Raw genomic sequence first — 15362 nt, 5'->3', positions numbered from 1 at the left:
CACTATAAACAAATGAAATAGAAAAAGAAAATGTAAAGTAACAAAACCAAGGACAACTTATTAACCAACTGCACTAATATGGGTACTGTGATGTTAAATTTGATCCTAAATTTTTATTCTGGATGTAATATCAGGAAGGAAAACATGGCAGGTATCAATCTCAATAGCTAATAAAAGGAAAGTATCTACTCTTAAAGCAAGAATGACAACCCCCTTGTTAAGTACTACTACTTATTATTTGGATCTATAGTCCATACTGTGGAGACAACTAATTTTCTATGCTGTCCTAAGTATATTTTAATACCTTTACCCATGAAGCAAATATTCCTTAATTTTTTTTTTATGTTGGTTTTTATTTATGTCAGATTTTCCTAAAATATGTACAGTCAAATCTCTCTTATTCAGGCAGGACTCAGACATTATTCCCTTTGACTATAACCTGGACCCTGTTAGACAAAGAAGTTTCTAAACAGCAGATAATGCCTATTTTTGAGAACCTCAGTGGCATCTCTAAACCATAAAATGAATTACTTGGAACTATAGTAAAACCTTGGACTGCAGTAACTTCTTCTGCAAATGTTCTGCAAGATGAGCAAACATTTCTAAGAAACTTTAGGTTGATAAAAGCGATATCTTGCAATATGAGTAAGTATGTGACGCCAAAGGTCACATGGGATTGTGGGTGACTGTCTTCCGTGCTCGGATGCATCCCAGGCTGCAGTGTTTGGCAGAAATCAGTGATTTTCCAGAATGTTGGAAGGTGCCCACAACTGGCACTAGTATACTTTTCATCACTTCAAAGCCACTATGGACAGTCCTTTGCTTTTCCACACAAGAGTAAGCCTAGGAATGCTTTGCTTCATTCTAGGTCAGGCTGCCTGCAGATACAGACCTTTTCCTCTGCTGCATTATTACCAGTCACGTTAAATACAGCACATGACAAGTGTTTACTAATACTATACTGTAATCAGCATCCATGCGAGCATATACAATGGCCCCATGCAGAAAAAGGTTGAAGAGAAAGAAAGGCAGTCTGAAGAAGATGCTTATGGTAGAAGCTAAGAAGGAAATCGTTGAGAAGCATGAATGAGGTATATAAGTAGCCAAACCTGCAAGATTTTATAAAAAGGCTTTATCTGCATCTCCTCTAAGAGGAGGAGAAAAAGGCAGAGGAATTCCTCACTTCAAAAGAGATTAGGGAGATGTGTAAAATGTGGGAAATAGTGCAAAACTTTGTAGAAAAGCACCACCCAAATAAGGCTGTAGCAGTGTGAGCAATGAATCTGTTTAATGATAATGCAACATCACATTTCCGTAAAATCCTCAAAAAGAGGCAAAAGCAAGTGTCATTGGATAGGTTCCTCATTAAAGTTGCATGAAAAGAAAAAGACTCCACTGAGCCAACAGGCAGCAGTGATTCTGTTAGTGAAAGTCATCCTACACAGTAACTCTCCTCTCTTATCTCCCTGACACCAGCCCTGAAGATGTTCAAAGGTACGTGCAGGTTAATTTTTCTTTATATTTTGTATTTTCTTTATTACTCTGTATTATATTACAGTACTGTAATCATTATTACATAAATATTTTTGGGTTGTGGAATGAACCATCTGAGTTTCCATTACTTTTTATGGGGAAATTCACTTTGATATACAACTGCTTTGGATTATAAGTATGTTTCTGGAATGAATTATGTTCCCAAACCAAGGTTTTACTGTATATATTTACAATTCTGGTTTCATCTTAAATGCCTATTCCAAACAACTGGCACCCTGTACTGAAAGGGGCCCTTTTCTTTCAGAATCAAAGACAGCTGTAACCCAGCAGGGTCTGCTGTGGGTATTCTGTCAACGTCATCCTATTTAGTAAAGTCATTCCTGATGTATACTTTTCTTTTCCTCCAGTGGTATCAATAGCAAAATTGGATGTTATTACATCTTTTATCAGAACATTAAGATGCAATCAATTTTCTCAAAGGCTACATCAAATTTAAATGTTGCCATTAAAGCACTTCATTTTAAAACCCAAATCTCTTATTACTTAGTTTTAGACTCCCTATTTGTCAGTGGCCTACAATGTCATATTGACATATTTAAAGTCTCTCTATTTTCTTTTACAAACAAGGAGCACAAAGTATTTTAAGCTTTTTTGGTTGGCTCTTAGATTTCCAAAGTAGTCTGGTGTATACTCAAGAAAAGATCTTGAATTTTATTCCAAAGCCTGAGTCACAATTTATTCGGTTACGGAACAGTGCACAATGATTTCTCTGCAGCTGTATTGGGTCAAGCCATGAGTTTGTAACAGAATTCTTTATGGAAGTTTAGAAAAACAGGAAGTGTTTGGAAAACAAAATAAACTAACAGAAAAAGAAAAAAAAAAAGACATTCATGGGCTATGCTATAAAATATTTCTACTATTAAAACATTCCAGAAAGAAATTAAACAGCATTCCAGAAAGAAATGATTTAACCTTGTCTTAAACTCCTGAAGTTTATTTTACTCATTATAGATCAGTCTTACCTTATAAATTAGTTCAACAATAACCAACTGAAGAATGTCTCCGAATGTCTGAACTTGATCGATGCAAGTACTTAGGTAATCCAAAGCTCGATCCTAACAACATAAAAATATATTTATCAAATTTCACTTGATTCAATAAAAGGAATTAATTGGTACAATCTTAAACATATACAACTGAATATAAAACAAATGAGGCAATCAGGGCAAAGAAAAATTAAATGAAGGGGAAAAAAGGTTAACACATAAATATAAGAAAAATACATTTTTCTAGAAATGGGCCACAAATCTGCCACCTGAATTTTCTAGCAGCAAAATGGAGGAGAAAAACACTATGTGTTACATGACTCAGAGTACCTGTACAATCAAAACAAATCACCTATTTAGGTGCATGGTTACTCCTATTTCTAAGACCTATAAGAAAAATCTCATTAATTCTCATGTACTGAATGTTGTGATATATAAAATTATGACCTCAACAAGATCTCTACAGCAAAAGTATCAGGAAATTTTACTGAACTTTTTCTGATTATGTCCTCCCATGTAGGTAAAGAACATAACACCAAATATACAGGTTGATAAAACCAACTCTACAAGACATAACATTCTGAGGGTGGTTGGGTGGCTCAGTCGGTTCACTTCCTAAGCGGCCGATTTCAGCTTAAGTCATGATCTCAGTTTGTGGGTTCGAGTCCCCCGTCAGGCTCTGTGCTGACAGCTCAGAGCCTAGAGTCAGCTTCTGATTCTGTGTCTCCCTCTCTCTCTGACCATCCCCTGCTCACACTCTGTGTCTCTCTCTCTCTCTCTCAAAAATAAACAAACATTAAAAAAAAAAAAAAAAGCAGCAGCCAAAACATTCTGGCCCAAATAAGCAGCTTTCTTATAATCTTGTTCATGAAGATAAAATGACAACATCTTGATTTCAGGGAAATGGATAGATTCCCTATCTTTCAGTCTTCATGCATATTATTTTCCGTTTTGGTAATACTGGATAGCAAGTACTCCAAGATCAGACGCTACCAAAGTGTGGAGAGTCACTGCTAAGCCACCCGCAGACCCATTCACTTTCAGCACCAGCAGAGCTGGATGCAGAGTTGACACCAATTTATGAAACTGGAAGAGCCTAATAAAGATATACATCTTTGCTGAAGGCCACACTCTTTCAGGCTCAGGAAAAACCTTATACAAAGCTACTACTTTTCTGCTCTTAAACCATTTTAAAGCTATACCAACAGAAGGAAAAACAGGTTCAGAACCCCAAAATAGAGTGCCATAAAATAAGGCCATAATAATTTCAATCTGGAAAAACTGGTAAGTGGATATTATTAAATTTCTCTCAAATGTTTACTTAAAAAAAAGTATATATATAAGCAATCATCTGGAGAAGGGTTAAGAAAAAACTATTTTATACAAATCAAGTTCAAAAATCTAAAAAAACCCAAAATATACAAACACGTACTATAAACAAAATTACTGACTAAAAATTTGATTAGGCCTATGTAGTACTTTTAATTCACAGTGACTTATAGACACAAAAGTATTTTTTAAAAAGTACTTCACCTGATCTGCATGAATTAGCATCATAAACGCATTCCTTTTGCAACTTGCATCCTTCTCATTTACCAGAAAATCATGGATCAGTTCAGGAGCATCAGGTATAAGATGTTCGAAATTCCTTGATATAAAACAGGTAATATTCATATTTAAGAAAAACTACTGTTATTTTAATAACTCAGACTTAATCTTTATCAAGCTTTGTAACACGATCAATTGTTTTGCCTTTTGAAACTACTTTTTTTTTTAAAGTTTATTTTTAGAGAGAGAGGCTTGAATGGGGAAGGAGCAGAGAGAGAGGGAGAGAATCCCAGGTAGGCTCCATGCTGTCAGCATGGAGCTTGATCTCATGAAGTGAGATCATGACCTGAGCCAAAATCAAGAGTCAGACACTTAACCGAGCTACCCTGGTGCCCTGCCTTTTGAAACTTTAAATGAATTAAATTGGTGCGTATGAATCACAAACCTATGTCTTCATCTACTAAGTTATCAAATTATGTTTTCTAATTCAATAAAGAAAAAGCTGACTTATTCCACATGCTATCTATCACCTGAATACCTCTAATAATTGTCTTTCATAAACTTTTGGAATATAATATCAATGCTCAAAATGACCATCTCAAGGTACTAAAAGATCCTTCATTAAGAATTATCAGAGAGGTGTCTGGGTAGCTCAGATGGTTAAGCGTCCTACTCTTGACTTCAGCTCAAAGCACAATCTCATGGTTCATGAGTTTGAGTCCTGTGTCGGATTCTGTGTTGACAGGGTGGAGCCTGTGTGGAATTTTCTCTCTCTGTCTCTCTGCCCCTGCCCCACTCGCTCACTCGCGCTGTCTCTCAAAATAAATAAATAAACTTAAAAAAATTATCAGAAAACTAGAGTCCCTTAACTTTTATTAATTATGCACTATATTTATTTACTAACTTCCTATTCTGGAAATTTTTAAGTACTTGCAGTATACAGAATAATGAATACTAGCTTAAAAACCTAACTTTAACAATTGTTAATTTATAGTCATTTTTGTTTGACTTATACCTCTGCTCACTTCTCCTCCCATAGTTTTTTGAAGCAAATCCCAGACCACTTACTTTTTCTGTAAACATATCAGCACATTATAATTAAGGATTCTTCTTTAAAAATGAATCATAATACCATTATCATCCCTTAAACTAAAATTCCTTAATATCATCATATACAGTGTTCAAATTTCCAACTGTCTTATAAATGTCCTAATTTCTGTGTGTGCAGTCTAAATTGTGATATTTGTGTAACCTGTAAGGTAATGTACAAAGAACTCTACATTATTACCCAGAATACCACTTCCTTAACAGATAACAAAATCTCATATAATAATAAAAGAACTATGAAATTATATAACAATCAACGCCTAAAGTACCAAGCTATTTACAATAATTGCATCCTACTTCTAAATGGATTGACACCAGTGATTGTAAAAACCAGGCATTCTAGCCTTATCTAACTGGTTCTTTGAATCATTTTTAAAGTCCAAAATCTTCAGCTTTGCAAGAACAGGAGTCAGTTGAGAACTGCAACCTTTCTCATTAAAAAGTTCCCTTCTCATGCCTCTAAGGGTAAAAAGACAAGACCCACACTTCACATAAAGAAAATTCAAAAACAGGGTCAAAAAACCCAAAACCTCCAGGGTCTACACCAGTTAATAAACTAATAAAGCACACTGAAGTGACTGCAGTTGAGAATGATCGGCATGTGAACTGGAGCGTGTACGACTTAGTTAAAGGGCGCTACTGTCACTCCATTTCAGCATATTGTTGTCACACACAAACCGGAATTCAGTGTTGTCAGACCTTTTCAATGTTGACACATAATGATATTAAGAGAAAAATACTGTTCAAGCCAAACAAAACATTTTCTGTAAAAGATATATGACTTGCAAGTGACTTCTTTGGAACCTCTAGTCTGAAAGACAGAACAGTCCTCACAAAACTAAGCCACAGCAATACCTTTACTTACCTATAGATGGTATAGATGGCCAAAACAGCGTTTCTCCTAACATAGCTGTGTCGGTGCTCCAAACAAGCACGGATGGCTGGCATTAAAGGTTCTAGCAATTCTGCTTCTTTCAATTTGCAAAGAAAACGAAGAGTAGATCCCCGAATAAATTCATTAGGATGCTGAAGATCCTGATGAAATTTAAATATGAAATGTTGAGTTCCAGCATTTTATAAAACAACACACAATTTTTAGGTGCAAAATTTTCCTATGGAAAAAAATTAGAACGTGGGTTTGAGGAAAAAGATCTAGATTGCCAGACAGTTTCCTTTAGCTTCCTGTCAAATCAATTTTTCTCTTTTAAAGTTTATTTACTTATTTTTGAGAGAGTGAGAGTTCATGCACGTGTGCAAGGGAGGCGCTGAGAGAGAGGCTCTGCGCTGACAGAAGTGAACTGTGAGATCATGACTTCAGCCGAAATCAAGAGTCAGATACTTAACCCACTGAGCCACCCAGGCGCCCCTGTCAAATCAAGTTTTACTTATCACAGCAATGTCTCATATCCTGTGTGTCACTGTTTTTTATTAAAAACACATTAAAAATGTATGGAAAATGTCCAAAGAAAGTAACAAAACTTTTTACAGTAACTTACAACTTTAGTTCCAAATGTCAATACCTTTTATCTTATGTGAGATCTAATTTTAAAAATTAAAACAAAGTCCATTCCACCAGTTTTATAACTAACATCCAAGCAATATCCAGAAACAACCATAGTTTGGTTTACCTTTCTGTATGCATCACATACAAGGATCATCTCATGTAAAAGTCTTCCATCTGGAGTTGTTTTAGGAACAATTTCCCAAAACACCAGAAGTAGCTTTTTGATGGTGTGGTCCTGAAGGGGCAGCACGAAACGGATGATGGTCATCAGCAGCCCAGGAAGCTTCTCGCCGTTCAGAATCATAACGATCACTTTCTTCAAAGCTTCAGTCTTTGACTTCACATCTCCTTTTTCTGATGAAAGGAAAAACCCACACATTTCAAAGGAAAATTCCTGATGATTTTATGATTAACAAAATAAAACATCTTCTCACTTTATCAGCAGTAAGGGTAATAAAGGCACCAATGAGAGTGACAAGAGTTCCCCACTTATTTTGGCCACAAATGAGCTGAATGAGTTTATACAAGTCATTAATCTCCAAATCTCATGATACTTGACATATAACATGAAGGCACTGGATTAGATCTCTGGTCCCCAACCCATGAAATTAACGCAGAGGCCATCAAGCTACAGGTATACCAAACAGTGCATTTCTTAAACAGATATGTAGCAATTTTTCAAAGTGTAAATAGATGTTAAGATAAGTGCTTCTGAATTCAATGCACCTTTAGGCAGTGTGCGTCTCCTCCAAGTCACAACCACTATCCTGAGGGGAAGAGGAGGAGGACCAGCAGCACTGTTTTCAACATTAGATCTTCAAACTTGAAAAGGCTGGGAACTGATACGCTAGATTAATTCCAAAATCCCATCATATTTCTATAGACTATAAAACTTCAGACTCTTTCTTAAGAAATCACCTAAAAAATTGGAAGGAAATTCAAATGCACTAGAAGAAAAACCACTATTCAGAATTAAGGATGACATGTTTAAGAAATAAACTTATTGTCATTACTTAGTCTAAAACAGTTTATACTATAAACTATTTTATGCAAAATAATCTATAATTTCATATCATTGTCACTGCATATTGAAGAATTTATGGTAAAAATCTGTTGTACTCAAAATCCGGAGACAGGAATGTAAGAGGCAAGCACACGGCAACAACTGTTTCGATTACAGAAATAGATGATCTAGGAGAGGGAACGACAAAGAGGGATAACAAGTTTTTAACCATCTCAAGGAGTTTTCATGAGGAACAGAATAAAACTAGAAATACAGTTCCAACAGATAGAGCTTAGTGGCTACCAAATAAAGAGTCCCGTGTGGTTGCCAAAGACAAGAGACTGAATGGCCAGCTGGTAGAGTTACAGAAAGGATTTAAGCTTTGGAAAGATTGAAGCAGGTAGATCAAAATTTCTTTCTGGCCCCCAAAGGCTATTTATCTATCACTAGCGTGGTACGTGTTGGAAAACAGAGAATATCCTCAGGTATTCGGACTAAACCACACTAAAGTTTCTTGGCAAATTTATTCCACAAGTGTCAACATTTTTGTTTAACACAACACAACAAAAAACATTTGTGTTTAAAACAGACTGACTTCTCATGCATCTCTCCCTGCTTCAGAGTATTACATCTCCTGCCACCTATGAAAAAATTGGTACGTGCCACATCAAATCAAGAAACAAACCACCAAAAAGTGAAGTATCAACTTTTGCAAACCTTCAGTTTTTAAGACTGTGAGGATGACAAAAACAAAGCATCAGGAGAGGTGACAGTCCTGATAGCAAAAACTAGGATGAGACGACAGATTGCGCAAAGTTTTAAGTAGCTGAAGTTGGGTTTGTGAGTCTAAACAGGTCTTATCTCTGTCCGGAAGTTTCCTGAATATTTAAAAAAAAAAAAAAGGTATTTTTTCCCCCTAATCTGTTTGATAACATAAAGGACACAAAGTCCAAAAGGCATAAAACCATAACATTATAATGCTGAGGTCTTCTTTTATTCCAGTTTTTTTTTGGACCACATTTCCCAAATTAGCAAATCCTAAAAGTTTAGCAGAAATTCTACCTGGTAACTAAATAGAAAAACCTGTAAAAAAGTTATAATCGTTTATATTTCAAGTCCCTTGAACCCCAATTTCTGTGTATTCCAACAATTCAAAGTGAGGTAAAGGATGCTTTTGTTCCTACATCTTCAAAATTTTTAGAACTTCTTTTCCTCTATGAACACTACTAAAATACAGAAAATTTCAAATATTAATTCAATTCACCAAAATAAACCTACTCCAGATAAAGTCATCAGAACTCATATCCAATGACTAATAAAGTATAGATAAAGTAACTCAATAGATAATCACACAAAAAAGTATTTGTTACTCTAACTAGAAACTATTTCTAAACCTTTTCTCATCTCTTTTTAGACAATGTAAAGAAGTACACATATACATAAGGGATAGCTGGGTGGCTCAGTCGGTTAAGCAATCAACCCTTGGTTTCTGCTCAGGTTATGAATTCATGGTTTGTGGGTTTGAAACCCACAATGGGCTCCAGGCTGAGAAGCCTGCTTGAGGTTCTCTGTCTCCTTCTCTCTCTCAAAATAAATAAGGAAACATTAAAAAATATATACATATATACACACACACATATACATATATATACACGCACACACATATATACATATAGGGGTGCCTGGGTGGCTCAGTTGGTTAGGGGTCCGACTTTGGCTCAGGCCATGATCTCACAGCTTTTGAGTTCAAGCCCCACGTCAGGCTCTGTGCTGACAGCTCAGAGCCTGAACCTGCTTCAAATTCTGTGTCCTTCTCTCGCTCTGCCCCTCCCTTGCTCATGCTGTCTCTGTCTCTCAAGAACAAATTAAACATTAAAAAAATACACACACACATACAAAATTAGAGATTTGAGACTATTTCTCTCTTGGAAGGGGAGGGTAATTAAGGCAGCCGCAATTAAGAAAAAGGTGTTGTCACAATTAAGGACAGATTTTGCTTTTTATTTTCTCAGCTATAACCTTAGTATTTTAGAGTCTAAAAGTGAAAACTTTTATTTTAAGAAAAAAGTAGTGGGGCCCCTGGGTGGCTCAGTGGGTTGTCAACTTCGGCTTAAGTCATGATCTCGCAGTCTATGGGTTCCAGCCCTGCATAGGCCTCACTCTGTACTGACAGCTCAGAGCCTGGGCCCTGCTTCAGATTCTGTCTCCCTCTCTCTCTCTTAAAAATAAATATTAAAAAAAATTAAAAAGAGTAATGAAAATTGATTCATGAATTTGCATTTCATTCTATTATCTCCCAAGAATATGAAAAAAAAGGAACTATATGTAGCGTTTGTATATGGGTTTAAATGCCATAAAGGAGGGTTTCTTTTTCCTTCTCTAAATATAGATCTCAATAGAAACAATGTTAAGTAGCTTAAAATCAGGAAGTATTCCATTATTGCTGATTAAGAGGTGGAATGAGCTAAGTAAAATATTGTCTCCTTTCAAACTGTAAATTATCTTCTAAAAGATACTTCCAAAATTTGAAGCATTCTTACTCCTCTCTTCGACTAGAGTTACCAGTGTGAGTTAAACTTATTTGTAGTAGTTCAATGAAACAAGAATTATTATTCTGGAATGTGCATTGCTTTAAAAAAATGTTTTTGACAGAATCACTCACAAAAAGAAGACAGAATATACATTTTTAAAGTCCAGTTGTTTTCTTTTTGTATAAATGCTTTAAAAAAGCTTAAACCTTTCTGGAAAATACATGTGTATTCCAGGGTTGACTTCATGTGTTCCAATAGGTGAAGAACCCAAAGAACAAAGTTCTTTTGGTTTTATAAGCTAAGTAATATGAATCGCACAAACGAACTAAGACATTCAAACACATGTTGTTACCTACAGACAACTGTCAGCTATACTTCAGCATAATATTTCAAACTACCCAACCCATTATGTTATTATGTTATTTTGAAGAATATCTAATGAAACTATTATATTTCTGTAGCTTTACTAAGACAAACTGAGATGTTATTTCCAAAAACCAATACTGCAAGCCTACATGTAACAAGTTTCCATTTTTAATAAGACCAGAGGTTTATTATCCTAGAAAACAATATTTACGCAAAAGTATTTCTAAGTACAAAGAAACTTGAAATGAGCTTTTTATTTTCATTTTTTTCTCCATTTAATTTTCAAAATATTATCAGAGTTTATTACCTAGATCATTTTTTAAGCTGATTTCAGATGGTGGTTCTGAATCCATAGGCACGTTAATTAACGTATAGCACACGTTCTCAGCAGCCGTCATGGTTTCGGGATATGATCAAACCTCGATACAAGATTTAAGGATGATAGATGCCAGAAAAATCTAGAAAAAGAAATACAAGGCTATCGTTACAAGTAAAAACCCAGAAACCCTACCAGTAACTATTTTTTATAAAATAATGCTTAACATAATAAAATAATATTTTAAAATAATGCTTAACATAAAAAATAAAAAAAACACGCTTGTCTGCCTCTGTCTAAGGTATATGCTCTCTCCCCCCACAACCCCGCCCAGGGCTAGAGAATGCTGTACCGCCACACTAAAGCCCACAACACAGTGACAGTCCCCCCAGCCCCACCCCACCGTTTAATAGAACAATGATTTTTTGAACGTAACACACAATCTGAACTGCTTGAGTTAAGAGACCCTACACACGAATACTCAGCTAAAAACCTTAAAACAGTTCATCGCGTTCACGGGTGGACGCGACTATGTGTCCGCGGGTCAATAGGTGCGCTGCATCCCCACCCCCTTCTCTTCCTCCTGCAAAGCAGTCAAAGGCCTGGAACGGTGAGTCCCGGAGCCCAGGAAGGGATCAGACCCCTGGCCAGTCTGCAAGGACAGGAAGGAGCGTCTGGTTCCGAGCTTCCCAGCCCCCCGTTCCACTTGGCCAGGCCCGGACGCGAGCGGCCTAGTCGCTCCCCTTCCGCATCTTCCAGCTGGAGAGCCAGTTCCTCCGACTCAGCCCAGCCCAACACGCCTCCGGGATTGGGGGCTTTGTGCCCTGCTACCTGGCTCCAAGGGGCGGCAGCTAGGGCAACGGTGGGACCGCGGACTCCGGCTCCAACGCGCAGCGGCTGCCGCTGCTCCCCACACTCCTCGGCTGACGTGGAAGGGGGTGGGGTGACGAGGCCAAGCCACCTAGCGCCTACGGCAACTCAGAAAGGACAAGCCTTCTCCGTCCTGCGCTTGCGCTCTGCAAGTTTCTTCTTTCTAGTTCACGGTTGTTTTAGGCCACATAGGGGACTGGAGAAACATAAAGCTTTCCCCGCAAGCCAAGCGCCGAATTAAATGCTGTGGTCATTTAAACGCTACTTAGAAACGGTTTCTTTTTCCAGAAACTGCAACATCCAAGGGAGGAGGTGCTCGGAAAGAGGAAACCCATTTTATAGGGCTGTGTGGTCCAGGGGGAAAGGGCACCAGACTGGAAGCTGGAAGCCATTTTCTAGCCCACCCACTAATAAACAGGGCAAATGACTAATTACTATTTGGGAAAGTCGCTTCAGTTCTTCTAATGAGTAACACTAGATTCTGTGAAGATCCATTTCAGTTCTTAACGTCTCCTCTCCTATAGTGTGAATCTCTGCCTCTGTTAGGCTGGGTTTACTGCAACATCAAGGTCGCGCTTTTATCTCCTAATGTCCCTTTTCATGATCCTTCCTGAGCACCCAAGAAATTAACATTTTAATGCACAAAGGGAGATCGACACTATTTTAAAGGATTTTACCTATCTCCAAAAACCTAATTGTTACAGCTACAATCAGCCATGGCACCTTGGTTTTGCCCATTTGAGGTCCCATGTGCCACCCCCCTCCCCCCAGCATCTTCCCAGCAGAGGTTTTCTGGCCAATTATCATTAAAAAAAATTTCTTTGGACCCTTGATCAAAATACTGTGAATACAAAGACATCTGACAGAACTTGCCCTTAACAGGTTCACTTCATTTAGGAAGACAATAAAATATTGCTTCATGTATCTAGAATCTAGCTATTTGAGATTTAGAACCATCAAGCAAAATATAAATTCCTTGAGCACCGAAAATATATCATGAAGGCCACCCACTGATAGCACTTTCTAAGAATGCTTTTCAAATCCTGTGCATTGATTTTTTTTAATTGATCTTGAGATAACTGTGGAGTGATCGAAGTAGAGATCCCATATACTCTCCCACTAGTTTCTTTCAGTAGTAACATTTTTGCATCATTATAGTACAATACCAAGAGATTGACATTGATATAATTCAGTCCTCACCTCATTCAGATTCACCAGTTTTACATGCACACACTTGTATATTTAGTTCTATGCAATTTTACCATGCTTAGATTCACGTGACCAACACCAGGCATAATACAGAACAATGTTAAAGATCCCTCCTGCTATCCTTTTATATAGTCACAGCCATTTCCTTCCTTAATCTCTGGCAAGTCTGTATTTTCCCATATCAACCTTGAGATCAACCCAAGATGTATATACAAGTTGTTTCTCTTCCATGTGTTTATGTTTAACATGAAACTTTACAAGTACAGTACCTGGTTTCCAAGCCCATAGATCAAAGAGTAGCAATCTGTTAGTATGAAATGGAGTCCCCAAAAGCATAAAAACTATACAGCTATATGAAAGCCCAGCAGTTTAGAGCCACCATGGTATAAGACCAACCATACCCACTTCGGTTGCCCTGGAGGCTCATTGTGTTCAAAAGAAAATTTGAGACTTACCATGACTGAGTCATTAAGGAAACTGTTAAATATGAGAGGGCAAGAAAATATGTGTTTTAGAAAACCTCATTTTAGGTCTGCACTTAAAATGTCATTGGCAGCATATATGTATTGATTTACATTCTTAAGTACAGAGCTTGTTCAACAGATATCATTACTTTATATAGCCTATTTCTTCCTGGTTTATCATAACATGCACCTTGTTTGCGGACTTCTATTTTTTACTCTATGTAGTTATGTCATTCTGGATGCATATGAAGTTTACATTTTTTGAGACCAAAGACCTTTTGAGAGGCATACACCAAGAATCATAAAAACTGGCATCTAGGAAATCAAGGCCTAAATAAAAGGGACTTGCTCTGAAATCACAAAATGGTCAAACATCAAGAAAGCTGTTCCGACAACTTGAATCCTGTCACCTACTTTACTGCCTCTTATTTTTTGCCCCTACGAGTTCTTCAAAGCTGTACATATAGATGCCTAATAAATTCCAGGTAAACTGAGTATTATTTGTATATCAGTGATAGGCTTTATAAGAGGACATAACTAGGAATTTTATTGTCATTTAACACAGACTAAACAGAATGAATATAACACAGTAGACAAAGTAACAGTGAGAAGGCATCACAATGACCTCTGTACACAGTAGAGTTGATTGAATCTTACTGGGGTGGAAATGATTTCAAGTTCTAAGGTCAATGTATAAGACTGACATCATATATTTAAAAGATTATTAAAACAGCCTCTGGAGATGCCTGGGTGGCTCAGTCGGCTAAGCTTTGACTTTGGCTCAGGTCATGATCTTGCAGTTTGTGAGTTCCAGCCTGGTGCCTGCTTCAGATTCTGTCTCCCTCTCTCTCTGCCCCTCCCCTGCTCTTTCTCTCCCAAAAAAATAAATATTAAAAAAAAATATTTAAAATTGCCTCTGAAGTACTGTCCAGATCATGTTTTTTCCCCACCTGAGCACCAGTCAAGTAACTGATTTACATTTAGGAACAGGTACCAAATGATACACATACATGTTATCTTTAAACAACAGAATCACTCAACAAGACAGAGGCTCACACAATGATAGGCACAGAAGAGACATCTGCCTGAGGCTTTAAGGAGCAGATTATGAAATTCCCCACTTACGCTCCCTTCTCCAGACTATATTAGCTATTAAGTCTGAAGGTGGGTAGGAGAACTCCCTCTTGTTCACTTCGTTTGTGAAAGCTGCATGTGCTTAATGCAGCTCTATTGTAAGTCAAATGGCCACATGGGTACTTATGGTCATATCCCAAGCTCAAATGCCAGACTCTTGAGGCTACTTTCAGGACAGAGACCCAACACCTCACACACATTTCTATATTTAGTTGAGTCTTTCTCTCAACGAGGTTGCCAGAAACCACCTAGCACCTCCCCTTCAAGAAGCAAGAGAGATTTAATTCTACTAAAGTTTTTGTTTTTTAATGTTTTATTTATTTTTGAGAGAGAGACAGTGTGAGCAGGGGAGGGTCAGAGAGAGAGCATGACACAGAATCTGAAGATAGGCTCCAGGCTCTGAGCTAGCTGTCAGCACAGAGCCTGACGCAGGGCTCGGGTCATGATCTTGTGGTCCGTGGATTAGAGCCCCGCGTTGTCCCCTGCTCATGCTCTGTCTCTGTCTCTCAAAACTGAATAAATGTTTAAAAAAATTAATTAAAAAAATTAACCTACTAAAGCTTTGGGTGATCTGGAAAAAAACCATAAAATAACAAATTATGAATTTTAGAGTGTACCAGTTTTCACACAAATTCTCCCCATTTAACCTTCACATTAATTTTCCAAAGGATTTCCTTAAAATAGGCCTAAGTAACTTGCCCAAAGACAATGGTAAGTAATTAGTAGAATGAGGTCTAAAATCCAAATTCCCTATCTACAAATGAACTGGT

At 37.3% G+C, this 15362-nt stretch overlaps 1 protein-coding gene across 1 annotated transcript in view; it reads right to left on the bottom strand.

The window, feature by feature from the left end:
• COPB1 (coatomer protein complex subunit beta 1) overlaps nt 1-11853 on the bottom strand; it is a 34812-nt gene extending 22959 nt beyond the window's left edge. Inside the window, exons 1-6 of the mRNA XM_029914478.1 lie at nt 11747-11853; nt 10907-11057; nt 6824-7053; nt 6061-6230; nt 4074-4188; nt 2517-2609 (exon numbers count right to left, since the gene is read on the bottom strand). Of these exons, the coding sequence (XP_029770338.1) occupies nt 2517-2609; nt 4074-4188; nt 6061-6230; nt 6824-7053; nt 10907-10997 (699 nt within the window). The 5' untranslated portion in view covers nt 10998-11057; nt 11747-11853. The remainder of the gene's footprint in view (nt 1-2516; nt 2610-4073; nt 4189-6060; nt 6231-6823; nt 7054-10906; nt 11058-11746) is intronic.
• Between the last annotated feature and the right edge of the window lie 3509 nt (nt 11854-15362).

This window comes from Suricata suricatta, chromosome 11 (genome assembly GCF_006229205.1).
Source record: "Suricata suricatta isolate VVHF042 chromosome 11, meerkat_22Aug2017_6uvM2_HiC, whole genome shotgun sequence".
Classification (NCBI taxonomy): domain Eukaryota; kingdom Metazoa; phylum Chordata; class Mammalia; order Carnivora; family Herpestidae; genus Suricata; species Suricata suricatta.
This window is presented reverse-complemented; position numbering and strand designations above follow the sequence as displayed.